The sequence below is a fragment of the Falco peregrinus genome, chromosome 6 (genome assembly GCF_023634155.1).
Source record: "Falco peregrinus isolate bFalPer1 chromosome 6, bFalPer1.pri, whole genome shotgun sequence".
In the NCBI taxonomy this organism is placed as follows: Eukaryota; Metazoa; Chordata; class Aves; order Falconiformes; family Falconidae; genus Falco; species Falco peregrinus.
This window is the reverse complement of record NC_073726.1, coordinates 10,185,466-10,204,433: the sequence shown is the minus strand read 5'-3', so window position 1 is coordinate 10,204,433 and position 18,968 is coordinate 10,185,466. Positions and strand designations below refer to the sequence as shown.

The window sequence follows — 18,968 nt, the reverse complement described above, 5'->3', positions numbered from 1 at the left end:
AGTAACACTCATCTTCTCCCTTAGAAGTCATGAAGAGCACTCCTGCTTTCTCAGTGTTCAAACTAAAACAGGGAAAGTGTGAGGATTTTATGGACTGCTGCTTGAAATTTGAGAAGTGTGGTTAAGACTATTAACAGAAGAATGTCAGATATTAATTGTGCTTATTGGCTTAAGTTTATTTTTAATGTTAGCAGACCTGACTTGACTAAGCAATGTCTAATTATTTCAAGGCTTAACGTGGACTCTCATGTATAATTTTCATTAAAACCCCAAAGCTGCATTCTTCTAACATTTAGTGGCATTTCTTGAATATAAGCCAAACAGCATAATCAGTTATTTTTTATGGGATACATCATCCAGTTGTGGTGCATAACATTTGTGTGAAGTCCAAGGGTATGTATAGTACTCCTCTCACTTTTATTTTCTGTCTTTGGCCAAGTGGGGCATTTTTTTTTTTCAGGGTCACATGACGTGGCCCAGATCTACGACTGTAGCTACCAAAATACAGGAGCATGCTTGTGTTTTCAATTGTATGTTTCTCCAGTCCAGTTTATGCTGTGAAAAATGATGAAATAATTAAACCAAGAAAATTCATATGATTTCCTCTAATACTTGTGTCAAATTTGGGAAATGCAAATGCCAAATTTGGGAATATCTAAAGCAGAAGCTATTTCCCTAGACTAAGGATGTTTAGATCCATCAGCATGTACTTCTAGTCAGGCAGCCCCAGAGCAATTAGTGTTAATATATTGTAAAGATATTGACTTTTTGACAAAGACAAGGGCAGCTTTATGACTCAGCTCACTTAGACCGATATTCAAGGAGACTGGAAAGAGTAACATTTATCACAGCTGTCATCGTTAGGCTGGGTCAAAGGCAATCCTTTTCACTGGAAACTATCACATAAAATAATCTATTAACCTATACTCGGCAGAGTACATTACAGCAAGATTTGGAGGAGAACTATTTCTCAACAAGTTAAATCAAACTTTGCAAGATTAGCCAACAGTAAATGAGTTCTAGCTAAACCAGTAAATACATTATTTGAAACAAAGCTTTCCTCTCTTCCTCTACATCAAATCAGCCTATTACTGAAATCCAATTATAAGAAAAGCTTTGAGGAACAAAGTATAAAATTTATGTCCTGTAGTTTTCTGACTTCAACGGGGGCAAGAAACCTTTCATAACCAGAACCAGAGGCATGGTAAAAGCTGAGCTACTCCTACCACTCCTTTCTCAGGTGCTGTTACTTTGTTATGACAATCCAATCACATAAAGGATCACTGTCCTGGCAAATGCTGGTATACCTCAGTTTTTTATGTGTGATAATTTTATTTCATTTTAACAAGCTGGCTGTGCATAAGCGGAAAATATGTCCCCCCAGCATCTCTGTATGGAATTCTTTTTCGTTTGTTCTGGAAGTCTCATTCTGTACTATCTCAGGAAATGTCACTTTCGATAACATAGGAGCCAGCAAGTGGTGGTGCTCTGTTTGACTTTGTAGTTACAAACAGGAGGTGAAGGCTGGGGGCAGTCTTGGCTGCAGTGACTATGAGATGATGGAGTTCAGAATCCTGAAAAGAGAGAACAAGGCAAATGGCAAGATCACAACCACTGACTTCAGGAGAGAACACTTTGATGTCTTCAGGCACCACCTTGGAAGAATCCCATGGGAGAGAGCCCTGGAGAGAAGAAGGGTCCAAGAGCCGGTTGATTTTCAAGAATCACCTTTTCCAAGCTTGAAAACAGTCCATCTCCACATGCAGGAAATCAAGCAAAGGCAAGAGGAGCTCCTGACAAAACTCAGACATGAAAAGGAAGCACATATGAGGTGGAAGCAGGGACAAGTGAACCATGAGGAATACAGAGACACTGTCTGAGGTGTAAGGATGGTGTTAAGAAACCCAAAGCCCACTTGGAGCTGAATCTGGCAAAAGATGTGAAAGGCAAGATGAAGGGCTTCTACAGGTCTGTCAGCAGCAGCAGATGAGGGAAAATGGGGGCCCAGTGCTGAATAAGACAGGCAGAAGATTCAGTCATAAAGGACAAGGAAGAGGCAGAGGTACTCAATGGCTTTTCCACCTCTGTCTTTACTGGAAAGACTGGCCTTTTGTGATCCCAGGCCCCCGTGGGAAAGACTGGAGGAAGGCAGGCTTACCTTCAGTGGAGGAGGGTGGCTTTTTCCTCCTGTCACCTCTGGGCATCTCAGTTGGGGGAAGTGTATGAAGCCCTGTTTTCCACAGGTATCATCAAACAGATGCCATGCAAATGAGGTATTGCTCTTGGAGCAATTTAAATTAACAGAGCCATACTGTCTTTCCTGGTGACTGGATCTATGATCTAAGTCTTCTTGGCAGAGTTTCTTTAGTTACCAGCAGCTGTGGAATGAGGAAATATCTGTATGGATGTTTAAACTTCAGTCCATCCGCTGCTTTTGTACCAAGAACTTATTTGCCTCCTGTGATTGATAAGGTTTTCATAAGATAAAGTGAAACAGACAGTTGAAGACTAGGTGAGGCAATCCAAAACCGAATTGTGAGAACTCCTGCTTATTAATCATCCCATGAGACCAAAAGAGCTTGATCATGAAAGAGGATCGAACTTTTTTTTTTAATTAATATGAAAGCAGTAAGTAGTCATCGTATATACGTCTTGATCCTAGGGTCTTGCCTATCTGTGATTTTGCTTTTCCTTTACAGCTCTTAGGCTTTCTGACTGGTAGTTTAGTCTTCAAACCACTGGTTTCCATTTCTTCCAAAATGTTGATAAAACTTGTCTGCTGAAGAAAGAATGAAAAGCTTTCCTGTAAAGGAGAGAAAAACCCCCAAAACTTAAGCACACAAAGATTGTGCAGAGCTGCATTTGAGCAGAGCTCAGCTATTTGTGAAAAGACACAGAGAACCCTTTGCTGGTACGTGTATAGCACTGTGGACACTCAGTGTGGCACAAAAGCCATTTGTATTATGTTGGGGGAAAGAGGATGGCAGGGCCAAAATCCTAGCTGAACGTTTGTGCTGGTCTGTGGAAGAGGTGTTGATGACATTGCAGTTCCTTTAAGTTCCTTGACATACGGTCAGAAATTGGGTTCTACAAACTTGGGCTCAGCACGACTGATAAGACAGAGGTTCTGTCACGGCTGGCAGGAGGAAGCTGTTGCAGTCCTAGCTCTGCTGTACATTGTACCTCACCACCTATGTTACATTTTACTTCCTTACTTGCCTTTCATATACCCGCAGATGAGTTCTGAAGAGATGTCTGATACTGTACGGGTGTACTTTCTGTTTTTTCTACTTGCACTTCCTATGCCAGGACTATAGCTTCTGTTTTGAAAAAAATAATCCTTCTTTCTCTGCTGCCAAGCCCTCTTCCAAGAACCCTTGCTATTGGTACTTGTTTGCCAGTCTTTCAGCTGTGCATGCCTGTGTCTTTGAATAGCTGGTTTCATTCACATGTGCAACAATTTGATGGATGGAGCTGTTTTGCCATTTTATTGAAACAAATTAAAAATATAATCATGCAGCCAGAGGGATGATAAAAAAAACGTACATGGATGATAATTGCAACCTGTTGTGTGTATGCACTGTTGGGGGAAGACAGATCTATGATTCTGTGCCCATACAGCTTATAAATTTTACACTAAGTAGTCACAGAAAAGACAGACAGAGGGAGAGAGAGATAATTCAAGGTGTAAGGACCACAGATCTGCGGTTTCCATTCCTAGCTGAATCCAGCAAATGCAAACCAAAATCCTGTTTGCTTTTTTTTTAATCTGTCCGAAGAGACTTTACAATGCCAGCCACCCTGTGGCCCACTTCATGGTGACTCCTATATTTCCATGCACACTCTTATACTTCTTAGACGTTCTACAGCCTTATCATGAGGCCTCTGTGGAATGTGGCAGATCCGGGTTTGAACCATTTCAATATCAGGAGGAAAGTGGATTCAGGTGAGTTACTGCACAGAGGAACGATTTAGCTACTGGGCTACTATGTAAAAGTTGACCGCACCATGACTACCCCCACTACCGTTACGTTCTTGAATAAAAATAGTGCGACTGCTCGCTGTGGGTATATGGACGACTTCAGCTTTCCTAATGAATTACACCCCTGGGCAGACTCGGACTTGGGGTCACTTAGTCTGTCGATGGACTCAAGCAACATGCAGATGGCCACATACCATGATGATACGCAGCTTCTGAGCCTGTTTAAAAGAGCTTTACAATATTTCAGATACCTCACTGAGTTAAATGAGTGCACGTGGATTGCTTTCTTGCATGTGCACAACAATTTAAGTTCCAGTTTTGTGTATTCTTTTATCTTCTTTTAAGTGCTCTGTCAAATTAATGAGTTAACACCTAGAACTTTATTTTGAGATAGGTGAGAAATATTACATATACATGACCGTTGACTAAGAGAAGACATTGTGAGACTGCTCACGTTTACAGATATCAGTCACTGGCACAATCAGGACTACTACTGAGAATACTCATTCTGATCTATGACTCACTGGATACTATTCCACGGTCAGTTTTATATCTATTTTATATATATATATATATATTTATACAATTTTATATATGTAGAGTTTATTTCCTCTGTGATTGCACATTGTACTTTTCCTTCAAAGGGGAATTTTTTCAAAGTTACAATATATTCAAAATCACAAATGGTATTTGTTTCATGGTCAGAAACGAAATTAAATATTTATCATCTTTATCTACATTTGTCTCTTTTTCTGCATTAGGTCTCAGAAGCTGTTGAAAAGTTTCCTGCTGCCTGAACTGACAATAGAGCCTCATATAAAGGACACCCCTGTTTTACACCTACGGAATATTGCTTAATAGGTATTAATCTGAAGAAATATATTGTATTGTAAAGCTTTTGACAGACTACCAACCTTCTGAACACCCAGAGAGCATTTCATTTTTGCCTGATCAGAAGCACCTGATGTTACTGCATACACTGCAATGGAAACTCTAAGACAAATACAAAGTTTTGGTATCTGTGTTACTTGTACATATCCTATAGCATCCGGTATGGTGTTTGCCACTTTTCTAGTTTCTTGCTGCTCATCTCTGAACATAAGAGCTCGCCCACTTCTTTCTAATTCACCTTTCCTTTCTATCTGGAATGCTCCTACAGAACTTTGTACTGAAAAGACTGGAGTGCAGCTGGACATGAAATTTTTTTCTCTTATTGGAAGCACACTGAAGACATCCATTGGGCAAAACATCACTCTTTTCTATCCAGACAGGCTTGGCTACTATCCTTACAAAAATGAAGTCACAGGAGAGGCATTCAATGGAGGACTCCCTCAACTCTCACTGCTGGAGAATCATTTAAAAAAAGCCAAAGAGGACATCCAGTTCTATATTCCTTCAGATGAACAGTTTGGATTGGCTGTCATTGACTGGGAAAACTGGAGACCTGTATGGATAAGGAACTGGGGATCAAAGGACATTTATAGACAGGAATCCATTGAACTGGTTCAGCAGAGAGACCTCAGTCTATCAGAAGCTGAAGCCAGGACTATAGCTAAAATGGAATTTGAAGCTGCAGCAAAATCAATTATGTTGGAATCTTTAAAGCTGGGCATAGAAATGAAGCCAAATCGTCTGTGGGGATATTACCTTTATCCAGACTGTTATAATTATGATTACAAACAAAATCCACATAATTATACAGGAACCTGTTTAGATATTGAAATAGAAAGAAATAATGAGCTTAATTGGTTATGGGAGAAAAGCACAGCACTTTATCCATCTGTCTATCTGGAGACAGCCTTAAGATCTTCCAGAAATGCCCAGCTCTTTGTTCGCAACAGAGTTCAAGAAGCCATTAGAATTTCGTATGTCTCTAATTCTACTCATCCCCTTCCAGTTTTTGTATATACACGTCCAGTATTCACGGATGTCTGTGAGGAATATCTCTCCCAGGTGAGTGGAGCTAAACCTTAAATATTTAAAACTTAAGTGGAAAGAAATTACCAGGTGACGGTTGTTTATCAGATATGCTAACCTCTATTAAAAAAAAATAAAAGTGTGTAGATTTTGTATAAAAAATTAAATTAATCCATCAAAGAAATGTGATCAAATGGAACACTAAGAAGTCTACTTTCAAACCTTCCTCATGATACTTATCAAATAATGTTTTTAGCAGTCCTCACATGTAGCAGATATTACAAAGCTAGGACACATTGACTACATTGTCAGAGGAAAGAAATATGAGTAACCTCTTCAAAAGAGAGTCAGTAAAACTGGGCTGGCCTAATGTTTGCTTTTTAGGTTATCAGAAACCTTTTTTTAGGTTGTAAGAAAAAAACCCCCAATAATAAAGGACTCTTTCTTTTCCTTAAAAAAAGGGTTTAAAAGCTAGTGAGAATATTCTGTCCTTAGTCGTACTCAAGTAGCTTTCTAAATGGTATTTCAGCATCTCATGGGTTAGTCAAGGTTAGGATCTGATTAAGGTCTAATCATCATCTTGCAGTTCTGGCTGCACTATTCCCTTCACATTTTTATATACACCCATGCTATCAGAGATACCACCAATCTGGGGAATCTCTTCCTGATCACCCAGATCATGGGGAAGTTAGAGGTTGTGATCCTTGTGACTGCATTGCATCTGCTGTCCTCTCACAGTCTGGACAGAGCATCACCAAGCATTGCCCTCAGATCCATGGATACCTTCAGGGAGCAAGGGGTGCTGCCAGGGTCCCTGCTGGCTTCCTAGTTAATAATTTAAATCTTGTAATCCTTACGTTCTTCCTTTTCATGTGTTGTGCCCCAGAGTAAGTTGTTTTTTCCTTGTTCTTCTACCCATAGTCCTCTCACATCCCAGATGGGCTTTAAGATTTTATTAGGGCTGGGCTAATAGCTGACGCTAAAAGGAGAACTGAACAGAAACAAATTTCCCAAACCAATCTCTGTAAAAGGCCAGAGCCATTCTCTGGAGAAAATAAGATTCCTGTTGGTTAAAGCTCTTTCTCTTGCTACTTTTCTGTTTTAGCACTTTCTGGTAACTGAAATGAAGTTGTTTTTTTTTAAAAAAAAGCTGGCTTCCCAGCCTCTGCTTCAGCATTACTGAAACCAGTTACTACCAACTCTGAGCAGCCAGAAGGCAATGCAGCAAAATATAACTTAAAATGGTTGGAGGAGTGTATGTCATATGCCTAATCACTGGCTCAGCTTTACAGCCTTGTTTTTCTAACCAGATGATATATATAAATTGGATATAGTTGGCAACATTTTCTGGCATAACCTGCGCAACCCAGTCCCAGAATAAAATAGTGTAATTGAGAGCGCAGTGTTTGCATCATGTGTAATTGCTTGCTGCCTTCAAAGTAGTTACTTTGGATATGTAATGTACTATATGCATTATAATTTTTGCCCTTATGTTATAGCTTACTTACCTTAGTATGATTCTTTGCACATTTCCCCTCAGGATGACTTAGTAAATACCATCGGAGAATCTGCTGCACTGGGTGCTTCTGGAATTGTGATCTGGGGTGATATGAATTTAACACAGAATAAGGTATGCCAGATTAATTATTACATGATGTTTTTAAAGAGCAAGAAAATGTAAAGGATATAAAGCATTATGATTACTTACATCAAATCTTCTAACTTAAAAATGATGATTCCATATTGCCAGCAGTCTTCTCTAGTCAAAAAACATGCACATTTGAGGCTTATGAAGACTTCAATTGATTACACAGAATTAGAGTTCAATCTTTCAAAGTATTGTTGTTGGCTCTGAGTAACTGGACAAGCTACCATGACTACTGCAGGCAAGTTAGCACTTGTTAATTCAAGGAAAGAATTCCTGTATCTTCATTACATTCCAGTCATGAGGTACAGAAAAAAATTACTTGTGCTTGCCCAGAACAATTTTTAAAAGACCCTTCTGCTTTTTAAAGTGGTGCACTTAGCAGTAATATTTAAAGCACTTGGAGGAGTCAATCTGTGAAATTTCAGCTCCAGCCTGTTCTGTGTGTGGTACTTAGACCTTTCTTACAAAGAAATTAATCAGAGGAGGAAAAAAAAATCCATTTTGTTTTAGGAAGCTCACATACATAGTTTGAGAAACACTGTTACAATGACGTTCAAATAAATCTTTCAAACTAGCTCATTCATACCCAGGCAAGCTAGATATAATAAACTACGATGGGAAGACTCTTCTGAAGTCTTCTAAGAGCAAAGAACTGAAAGTCCTCTGCACTTCTGGGCCTCCTGTCACAGAAAGCATAGCCAAATAAACCTCCACAGCTGTAAGGGTCAAATTTCCCAAAGGATCCTACTTCGGCTGTTTTGTATGTGCCTGCCTTTGAGAAAGGGTATCAGTTGCACCTGAAGCTTTTTTGCCCATTACGCCAAACACCAGAACATAGATGAGCAACAACTTTCATTGCTTGAATTTTGAGATTCATGAGAGCAAACGGAACTTTCCACAGCCCGATCAGACTATATATTTGTGTACTGCTTGCACCTTTTTTTTGAATTTATTTTTTACATCTATCACAGTCAGTAGCTTTTCAGCAATGAAATATTACTGTGAGCCTCACTTCTGCAAGAGCTACACCAAGCAAAATTTCTAGGCAGGTTTTTAATATATACCTAAGAGAAAAACAGAAGAGATACATAGACCTCAGATTCACGGAAATTATCTCCATAGGTGTAAATATTTCTGTATGTGGTATTAGGCAAATGCCCTAAGGAGACACAGCACAAGAAACAAAGAAAGAGTTCCCAAAGCCTTTGGTTATTAAACTGTGCCAAGCTAACACAGAATATATGCCAACTTCATCATCAATTAGAACGACTAGTCCTCTTAGCACACTTTAAATTTGCCCATCATTCCAAAATGCTTTCCATTTAAAAATGCCATGAAAGCTCCCTGCTCTTGCAGCCTAGCTATTCAGATCAGGGGAAAACTGAAGAGTTACAGAGACGATTGGACAGAAAAATTATTTGTTCAGACTGAAGAAGTGAGAGTTTTTTTCCAAGATCCCTTCAATCCGATCAAGACATAAAAAAGAACTTTGACCTTTCACGTAACTTCTTTAAATGCATCTGATTCAAAATGCTGCATGAAATATACAGATAAAATGAAAGCTTAAAGTTGTCTGCTTTCTGATATAAGTCCTTTCTGTAGCATCTCCAGCAACTACCCAATAAACATTTGCTTTGAACTATATAGCAACTTCTCAAATAAACTTGCTTCCAACAACCAGTTATAACTATTATAAAAACCTCAGGAGAAACATTAATGGATATCCACTACGGTACTGGTGTTAGAGTGACAGCATTTTAATGGTTTCAATGCTAAAATGTGCAGATATGATGTTCTTTTCACAGAACACCTGTAGAACTCTGGATAACTACCTTAGGAGGACTTTGACCCCGTACCTCATCAATGTCACGATGGCGGCCAGAATCTGTAGCCAAGTGTTATGCCAAGACTCTGGTGCTTGTGCACGGAAAAAATGGAATTCCAATGACTATCTTCACTTGAACCCTGACAACGTTGTCATTCAAATGATGAAGGATGGAAAATACACTCTAGAAGGGCAACCGTCATTTCAGGATCTGCAAACATTCATTGAAAAATTTGATTGCCACTGTTACGCAGGGCACAGTTGTGAACCTAGAGCTGATATAAATGACATCCATTACCTCCATGCTTGCATTTCGGAAGATATTTGCATTCAGATATCCTTAAATTCATTTTCTAATATAGAAGTCTCTGAAGAAAAGATCCTGTCTAACAGAACTGCATTTTCATTTACCTCTCAGAGTAAGGTGACATTATCTACGCATCCTGAAATAGAAGAATTCCGATCTACCTTTGGAAATAATATACTCAATATAACAACTGCAGAATATGACACTGTCACAGCTGCCACTAGATATGATTTAGAAGGAAATGATACTCGTACTTTCAGTAGTTCTTCATCCTATAAGATAAGGATGTTTAGTCAGGTTTTTTTAATTCCAATTTTGATAACCTTAATATAAATTACCCACAACAGTGAGAATAATCTTTTTCCTGGCTGTATTTGAAATTCTAAAGGTTTTATTTACAAAGAAAAATCATTCCTCAAAGGCATATGGTCTTATCTGTATCAGGTAACCTTTTCTATTCCATAGGTGACACTTCAGCATGAATGTATCTCTTCAGTTTAGTTTTACAAACTACTATTTGTGACAAAGATATACAAGTCTGTATATAGTGATTATACCATATGAAAGGATAATCCAGAATAAGGAACATTTTTTTTACGGTTTACATTTTTAAAAGTTATATTTGAAAAAAAATAAAATATTGATAATGCCATTTTGTATACTTCAAGTTAAGCCAGTTAAATACAACTCAACCTGGACTTCACTGAGTCTCAGCAGTCAACAGGTTTGGTGGTCTATTCAGGAATTAATTTAATTTCGTATGAAAATTAGCTCTTAAAAATATTTGGCTTAACTTTAGATCTGTGGGACTTTGAAGCATAGAATTTATCTAAGCAATGTACTGTTTCTCCACTTTTCACAGTATCTGCAGGGACACTGTGGTTTTTCTTTTCATTAAATATATTCACAACTCTGCAAAAGGTTCTAACTTTAATTTAAATCTTGACTTCAAATATTACAACTTCATTATTTAAAACTTGAGCTGTAGTGGTTTATGCTTCTTTTTTTTTCTTCACTACTTCTCCCAAGCCTTCCCCCTTACTTCACACATCCCCTCCCTGGCCTTCACTTGTTTTGTCTGGCCAATACTCACAACTCATCTGATCTGCCTTTGCTCTACTGGCACTGGCCACCAGTTCTAGTGTCTCTGTCCAGCGAGCCATAGCAGCTGGATAAAGCTGGCCATGCCATTTGAACAAAAGCCTGTGAATGTGGGACTTTCTCTATTCCTGACTATTTCCTGAGCAGTCTTTTTGGTGGACACCAGTTTGTTCCTTAGCAAAATCCAGCAGTGGAGGCTGTAGGATGATTGGCACTGGGGACTTGGGACTCCCTTTCTTCACTTCCAGTGCCTATGATCCCCAGTCTCAGGACCACCTGGTTGATCCAGTCTGTTGACAGAACTAAGACTATCTGCTTAATGTTATTCCATTGCCAAAAGCAGTGTGAAAGTAGCAGATACCTCAGAAGAAAACTACTCCCAGTATCATATCGTGAGACTAGTTACAATTTACGAATAGTCAGTTTAGGCATTTAGAAGCACTTAACTGCAGCAATAACCTTTTCAAATTATACCATCAGATGCTTAATAGACAGCTGGACTTCTGATGGGTGAAGAGTGGCTGCTGGCATAGATACATTAGAAAGTCTCCCTAGAGCTAGGCATGAGCTGCATAAACATATCACCACCTCCCACAGACACAACCTGCCTCACTAATAGAAATACCTGGGATTTCAATAGTTATCCCTTTATTTGTGAAAAGTTCATACCTTAATCTAGCAGAAAACACATATCCATTGCCTTTGAGTTTTCAGGTTGTCAGTATAACAGACATGCAGAAAAATAGATGAAGCCTTTAGACTTGGAGAAATATTTTATTTATTGGAGAAAAGTCTTATGGCTTTTGGGCAGCAAGTTATGAAGAGGAAAGGACAATTTTCTCATTACAGTTATGGTGTTGAGTCCACAAGTCAAAGCTATTTCTGCCATTAATGTTCCAAGTAGAATCATGAATAAAAAAATATAGATGTAGCAGACTACCTGGCACAAAAGAAGCTAGTTGGTTTAGACCACCTCTGCAAAACCACATTTTTTTCACTGCAGCTTTGATATTGGTTATTTGATCTTGGGTAATCATAATTCCTGTACTTGCAGTCCCTCCCTTTCACACTCCAGTCATAATAACTACCAAACTGGAAATATCACTGCTAATGCCTTAGCATATGTTGCATGACTTATATGAAAATCTATTTTTTCCGCAGAATGCTTTAACACGGCTAAAATTTTGCATTGGCACACAGAGTTCTAGTTCAAAGGCCGCACTGCTTTGTTAAGTGGCGAAGTTTCCTGCGGTTAGGCTTTTTTGTATCTGATCTGTAGCACTTTGTGATAAAAAAGCCTGCAGGTTCACAAAATCTGCAAGTCTTGCTTCAAATATTTTTGATTGTCAGCCAAGTAATAGCAAGCAGACCACTTGTGATGGGGCAAGTGTCAAATCACCAGAAAAGGTGGAGTGAGAAGTTAAAATCACAGAAGAGTTAAGACAGAGCATCCAGGACCTCCCAGTGGATGCAGAGGAAGCGAACTGCAGAAGTGAGAGTGAAGCAGTGAGGAATGTGGTCAGACCAGTCTCTTCCCATTCAGTTTTTATCTACCCAGCATTTGACTGGAACAACCTTTCCCGGAGGTCCACTGTAAAGATAAAGGAACACTGTAACTGCTGTTACATTAGCTCTATTCATCTGATCCCATCTCTTTTTTCTTGCGAGCTGCCAGAAAAGTAAAAGGAAGGTGAGAGCAAAGCAGACTATTACAATAAACTGTCCACTGAAACGGGTCTTCCTAAGCTGCACGCACAAATACCTATTTTGTGCTCTTACGCACAATGCTTTACCAAGCACCTTTTGAATGTTCATTCGGGATATTGATGTTGCCTACATGTATCTGCAATTCATGCTTTAAATCCTACAAACTTCTTGCCATAGTGAGATTCAGGCCAGCTCCATACTGTGTAAAATTACAGTATTTTCCAAATACATTATTTTGCTCTGTATTATATATTTCTTGCCAATATTCTATGCTAAAGAGCCACCATGGAGTCAGCAAGTCTCCATGGAGTAAGGAAGGGGAAAAGAAGGAAAAGGGGTGCTATGCCTTGCATCGCTGCTTACTATTTTACGTTCAAAGCCAAACTTGTATTCTCTTGAAGCAGCCCCACCCTCAAAAAAATATTTCACCTTCCATTTGCTGTATTTACTGTAATCATTAGTTGTCTCTGTAGCCTTATAGTTTCAATTTCTAATGTTCTTTTGTTTTCCAAAAGATTAAATACTAGAGGAACGTTCATTTCACTTTGATTGCCATTCATTATTTTGTATTTCTCCCTTCCAGACAGAATTCAGGCTGGCCATACTTAAGGGGCTGGCAAATGCTAAAATGGGTTTGATAAAATGGTCTAAATGAAAGCTGTTTAACTACCTCGAGTGACAAAATTTTAGTTGAAATTCTGCTTCTCTACCTGAAGAATCTGGATCTGGTATATTGCGTTGATTATTCTGGGATACCCAACGATATTTGCACTTACAGAATCTGACCAGAAATTAAATCATAGTCTAGTCCCTGCCTTACAGTTTCCTGCTCCTCTGTATTAAACATAACATGGGGATAGATTTTGAGAGACAAGCCAATAAGACCACTTTGTAGACAGCCTAGGATGTGACTAGCATCCCAAGGAGTCCAGCAAAATTTGCTTTAATCCCTGTATCACATTGGGACACCCTGCTGTATATATATCAGCAAGGAATTGTGGAAGATTTCAGAACTGTGCAATATGCACTAGACAACTCCCAGGCACAGATTAGACTTGTACATGTACCTATCCATCACTTTTCAATACAAACACGATGATAGCAAAGACAGTGACATAATTTTAAAACATATTTTATTACGGAGCATTGGTGACCTTTTTAAGAAGACAACTACATTCCATCCTCCAAGCATACACACTTGAAAGGTTTTGCACAGTGTGCTTGTGCAAGCCTCTTTGCACTGGCAGATACCCATTCTGCCAAAGCAAAACAGCCTGCAAAATCAGAATCAGAGATTTCAAGACAAAGCCATGAGTTTCATTCCAAAGAATAACATCAATATAAAATAATGTTTACTGCATGGCTTTGAAAAAAAATAATTACTGCCTTATTAAACAACTTCAACTGTCTAAAGATGCTTTTTGTTTTTCTTGGCAGTTTTTTTCCAATCTTACTGAAAATCATTACATAGGTGGCTGGAAACAGATTCAAAAAGCTTATCAGCCTAACTTTATCCCTTAACGCTTCTAGATGTTTCCCGATGTGTGGATATCACAGACCTTTCTGTCTGTTTTTCTGGAAAGACTCTACTGAAATTTAATCCAGCGTCATGGTATTTTCTTTATGATAACAGTCCTGTAAACATGCAGTATTCAAGATCAGTCCTAAGTTTCTGTGTATACCAGTCAAGGATCAGGGTCTTTAGAGAACAGTTCTTCCATGTAGGTGTTCTGAACCTTTTGCAGCTACTTTTCCCTGTCAGTAGTACTCAGAACTGCAAAATCTTCCCGCATTTGTTGTCCCCTTGTTGCATATAAGAAAGTAAAGGGCAAGGAGGTAAAGGGCGCCTACCAATATTAGGATTCTTAAATAACTTTGGATTTCATTATGTTCACTAATGTGTCACCATCATCATGGTATATTGGTTATAGTTCTCCTTGGCCAGTAGTAATTAGATGCCATTTTTCAGTGTATGCTTGTATAACCCTTAGTTTGCAACTGATAAGGTATTTATTGATTAGTAATCAGATACAAGCAGTATGAAAATTAATGTGAATCACTACTTCGTATATTCAGCCAATGTTTTGTCTCTGTGCACACAATTCCAGAGCGCTCTGTTCAGCAACTTATATATGTGAACACCAGACAATACGCGGTCACCCTTCTCTGCCTGTTTTCATCTCAGAAAATGTATTTATTCAACAGAACTTCAAGATCCTGCAGAAGAAATATACCGTATGTTGGCAGTCTCCTTCTGCAGCACACTGCTCCCTCAGGTTACTAGCAGGCTGAGACAAGCCAATAGCTTGCCAGTGTCAAGTGATAATTTCCCGAGGCAGGGACCTAACAACCACCCATTTAGAGGGAGGCTAAGGACACCATGCAGTCCCATAACAATAATATTGTTAATGTTACAACAAAGCAAAAAGTACCTTACTGCTGGGACAGCTAGTAATCAGGAGCACTGGATTAACAGATTTAGGCTGTAAATCCTACGCATTGTTTCAGTATGTGCTGCATATACCAAATTTAAGTTTCTGAAACGCAGAGTTCTTGAGTTAAAAACCATAATATGCCCTGCTCTGTCAGTGTAACAATCCTTACAGAAATCCTTTTTCACCTCTTCTTCCCTCACTGGAGCATGACAAAAAATTTAAGACCTCCTAGAGTCTCTGGCGCTCCAGCCAGCAGAGGGCACAGACGATGCACACAGACACTGGTGGGTACAATGCAATGCTGCCACTGAAAAGTTCAATACAGTTCTATTCTCTTTAGCCAAGCTGCTGCTTGACTCTGACCTACAAACAGGAAAAAATAAGTCTCTCACTAATGCAGTGCCTCATTAGCAGAAAACATGTGCAGCTTATTCTACAGGGTTGGGTTTTTTTTCCCCAAACATCTGGTATGCGAGGACAAACCTGAAAATACTGGAGTGAGACATCACCTCTTCTCATGCTCTCCTCTCTGAAGATTTCATTCAGCTGAAGGCTTCTTCCCATTAAGATCTTCCGCTGTCACTAAAATCCATGCTTAAACTACAGATATTGTGATCTGGTCTCTTTGGTAGTACTCCGAACTAGAGATGTGGGTCCCAAACATCTTGTTTCTCCCCAAATGTGGAAATACCCAGATATGCCATGTTGGTTCAGGTCAAGTGTTGCCGATCATGTGTTTATAGCATCAGCACCAGCATCATCAGAAACGTAAGATCCATTTTTATAGCACAAATCAGTCTCTGCAATGGAGTAAGCTGCTTTACTATCACTTCAGTGACAGAGCACTAGAAGGACTCAATATGCTAGGTGCTGCATGGCCCCATAACACTGCTAAACTGGTCCTGAAGTGTGTAAATCACAATAGACAAGACAGAAAAGTGAAATACCTTATCAGTGGTTAAATGTTTCCCAGAAAGATTAAGTGGCTTGTCTACAGTCATACGGGATAATGAATTGTGGCCTTCTGTGCCCAAGCTCAGGCTTTTAGCTACAGGAACAAATGTCCTCTGAGCTGCTAATTGTAATAAGGTAGGAATACTTTTACACGCAATGTTCTATTACCAAACTGTCTGCAAAATAAAGAATTGCCTTTCATAATCATATAGTTTCACAAAAGATATAACAGATCTTTGAACTCGGACAAATTCTCCAAGATTTTTTGATATATTACATCTTGACTCTCCAGACACTGTAAAAGACTTCAGTCAGTGTACAGCCAATTATTGTTTTAGAAATTACCTGCCCACCCTTTGTTGACCTTTTATGAGGATCTGACTGAAATTAATTTTTTCAGAATGTTACTGTATCTGCAAATATTGTTTCTATAAGCTTCCATCACTATGAGCCTTAAGCACTATTGCAGAATTTAAAAATTCTTGCAAAAATAGACTGCTGAATTTTATGTGAGTTTTCCCCCATGCAGTAATCAGAACCACTTCATTCCCAGAAACCACTCTCACAAATGGACTGTCTTTAATTCCACACATTGCCAGCTGTGTGATATGTGGAGATGGGAGAAATTCTTACATTTTTCAGTTTTAAGGCAGCCAGAAACATTTCACTTATTCACACAAAATTTGATAACTGCCTTGGCTGAAACAAATTTCTAAAAATAATGAGATACATAGCAGCAAAATAAAAGAATAGTGGTTTTGCATGTGAATTATTCCCTGGTCCTTTTACCCATCCAACCAGAATAAGCCATTTCCTCACCATCAGGTTTTCTACCCATGTCTCCAGTGATCCTCCCTGTTATGTGTATTGTAAATGGTAACTGGCTGGTAAATTTGTGACAGCTGGCTGAGGTGAGGATGTACATATGTATCGAATGGCCACCCAGCCGCTACCGAGAGGCAAGTAAAACAGCAAAGTTCTGCTACACTCCCTCAATGCAGGATACATACAATCAGGTTCCTCTTTTTCACCGTGTCACCAATTTGCAAGAAACTTCGAGAGCTGTCCCATGCCCTGAAACTGCTGAAGACACCATCACTCCTCATACATTTCGACTATAACCCAAAACACTTATGCTAGGGAATAGTGTCAGGACCAAGGGATTACCTGTATCAAAGGCAGCACCTTATGCTACTGGGGGGGGTGCAGGGAAAGGCCTCTGTTTGTTTGTTTGGGACTCACCACTTAAATCTGTCTGCTTTTCTCCAGATTTTACACTAAGAGAAGCAATGAAAAATAATTCCCCAACATTACCAGTGGGTAGCAGGGCCAGCTCCAGTGTCCAACCTCCTTCTGGAAATGTTCAATTAAATCTACAAGAGTGAATAAATATCTGTAATAAAATCTTAGAATTATACTATGAGTCATTTTGACCATATCTACAACCAGGGCATGAAAAAGCATAAAGTTTTTCACCTTTACACCTAGCCAAGAACCAAACGCTCTTGACAGCAATGTCACAAGAGCTTCCAGTTTTTGTGGTCTGACTGATGTAACCAGTGAGGTTTGCCACAGATGGCAATCTCTAAAATGCTGAAATACTTCTCTTAAAGAGAACATGGAAAACAAAATTTCAAGATATTTTAATGATTTTCCTATATTTCAATAGCAGAAGTATCCATACTAAATTTTGAAGTGCCTTGTTTATAATGGTATGGAAGTCCTTCACCAGCCAATACCACCAGCACTGTAACCTTCTAGAGCATCAGTGACAAACTTCAGAGACTGGCAGATGGATCCAGGTTAAGTGCTAGCTCTGTGTTTATGGGGAAAACAAGCATTTCTCTAATGCTGTGTGGCAAGACTGTACACTAAATGTCACTTATCCAGTGCAGGCAGAAGATTCCTGGTGAAGTGGCAGGTCTTGTCACTGCCTAATATATAAAACCACCACCACAAGCATCTCTTCCGGAGGCAAGGAAGCATGCTAAGGGACACTCTCCCAAAAACTGCCAGAGGACCCAAATAAAACCACGGTAAGCCCTGGATCCAAAAGCCTGCCCCTACACAATGAACAACTGAAGAGTTTCACAGGAAGAGCAGAGGTCCTGGTATGAAAAATTCAGAGACAAAACTCTCTAATAGCTGGTTTAGAGTTTTAGAAAGCAGGCATTCTTTATTCTCAGCGCCAGATGCATGGGGGTAAGTTCTGCCCAACATGCATACCGACTTTGTTCACGGTTTACCTTTTTACATGGCCGATCCATACATATTAATGGCACTTTTGAGGAACTGTTAGCATAATCATTAGAGTTCCCATGAACTACTTATCGTACCTACATTCCTACTATGCATATGTGGCCCAGTGGGTCGGGGGGGTCCTCTGGTGGTCGTTTGGGACATCTTTAGCTCTCCTTTATCCTCTTCATCATCTTCCTCTTCTCATCTTTTTCACGACCTTTTCTTCTGGCCCTGGTCCAGCGCTCTTGGCTCATGTCTTTTTTTTTTGGACCGGTTTTGGACTGGTTCTTACCTAGTTAGTAGCTAAACTACACAATGCAGCTATCTACCAGTAGCTAAACTACAGAATACAGCTTTGTGCAGCTCGGCAATGTCATGGATACATACTTGCTGCATTTACAGCTAAGCACGCTGGTAAAATTCCTCCAGTATCAGTGCCAGGGGCGCGCGAACCACCATCACTAGAGGTGAAGGACCCACAAAATCGCTCCTGCCAAGGAGACTGAAGTCCACCAAGTCTTCAAGCCAGCGCGGCAAAACGGGCCCTCCGGGCCCTGCTGGGCGCTGGCAGCCGGCCCACGGCGGCAAGAACAAGGCTGGGCCGCCCCGTCCTGCCGCGCTCCCGGCGGGCACCAGCTCTTCACCACGCGCGGCCCGGGGTGCCCCACCTGGCCGCCGCGGCGCCCGGCCCCGCCGGACCGCTCCTCCCGGCGCCCGCCTCTCCCCTCAGTGCTCGCGGGACGCCCCCCGGCCGCCGCCGCCACCGCCCCGGGCCCGGCCCCGCCCGCCATTTCGTGCGGGAGCCGCCCCGCCCGTCCCCCGCTGCAGACGCGGCTCCGTCACCTCACCCG

At 40.1% G+C, this 18,968-nt stretch overlaps 1 protein-coding gene across 1 annotated transcript; it reads left to right on the top strand.

The window, feature by feature from the left end:
- Window positions 1-4,492: 4,492 nt before the first annotated feature.
- Window positions 4,493-10,057, top strand: SPAM1 (sperm adhesion molecule 1). The gene is given in 3 exon segments (XM_005228769.4): window positions 4,493-5,935; window positions 7,440-7,529; window positions 9,353-10,057. Coding segments are annotated over 3 exon segments (1,764 nt in total). The 5' UTR covers window positions 4,493-4,966.
- Window positions 10,058-18,968: the final 8,911 nt, after the last annotated feature.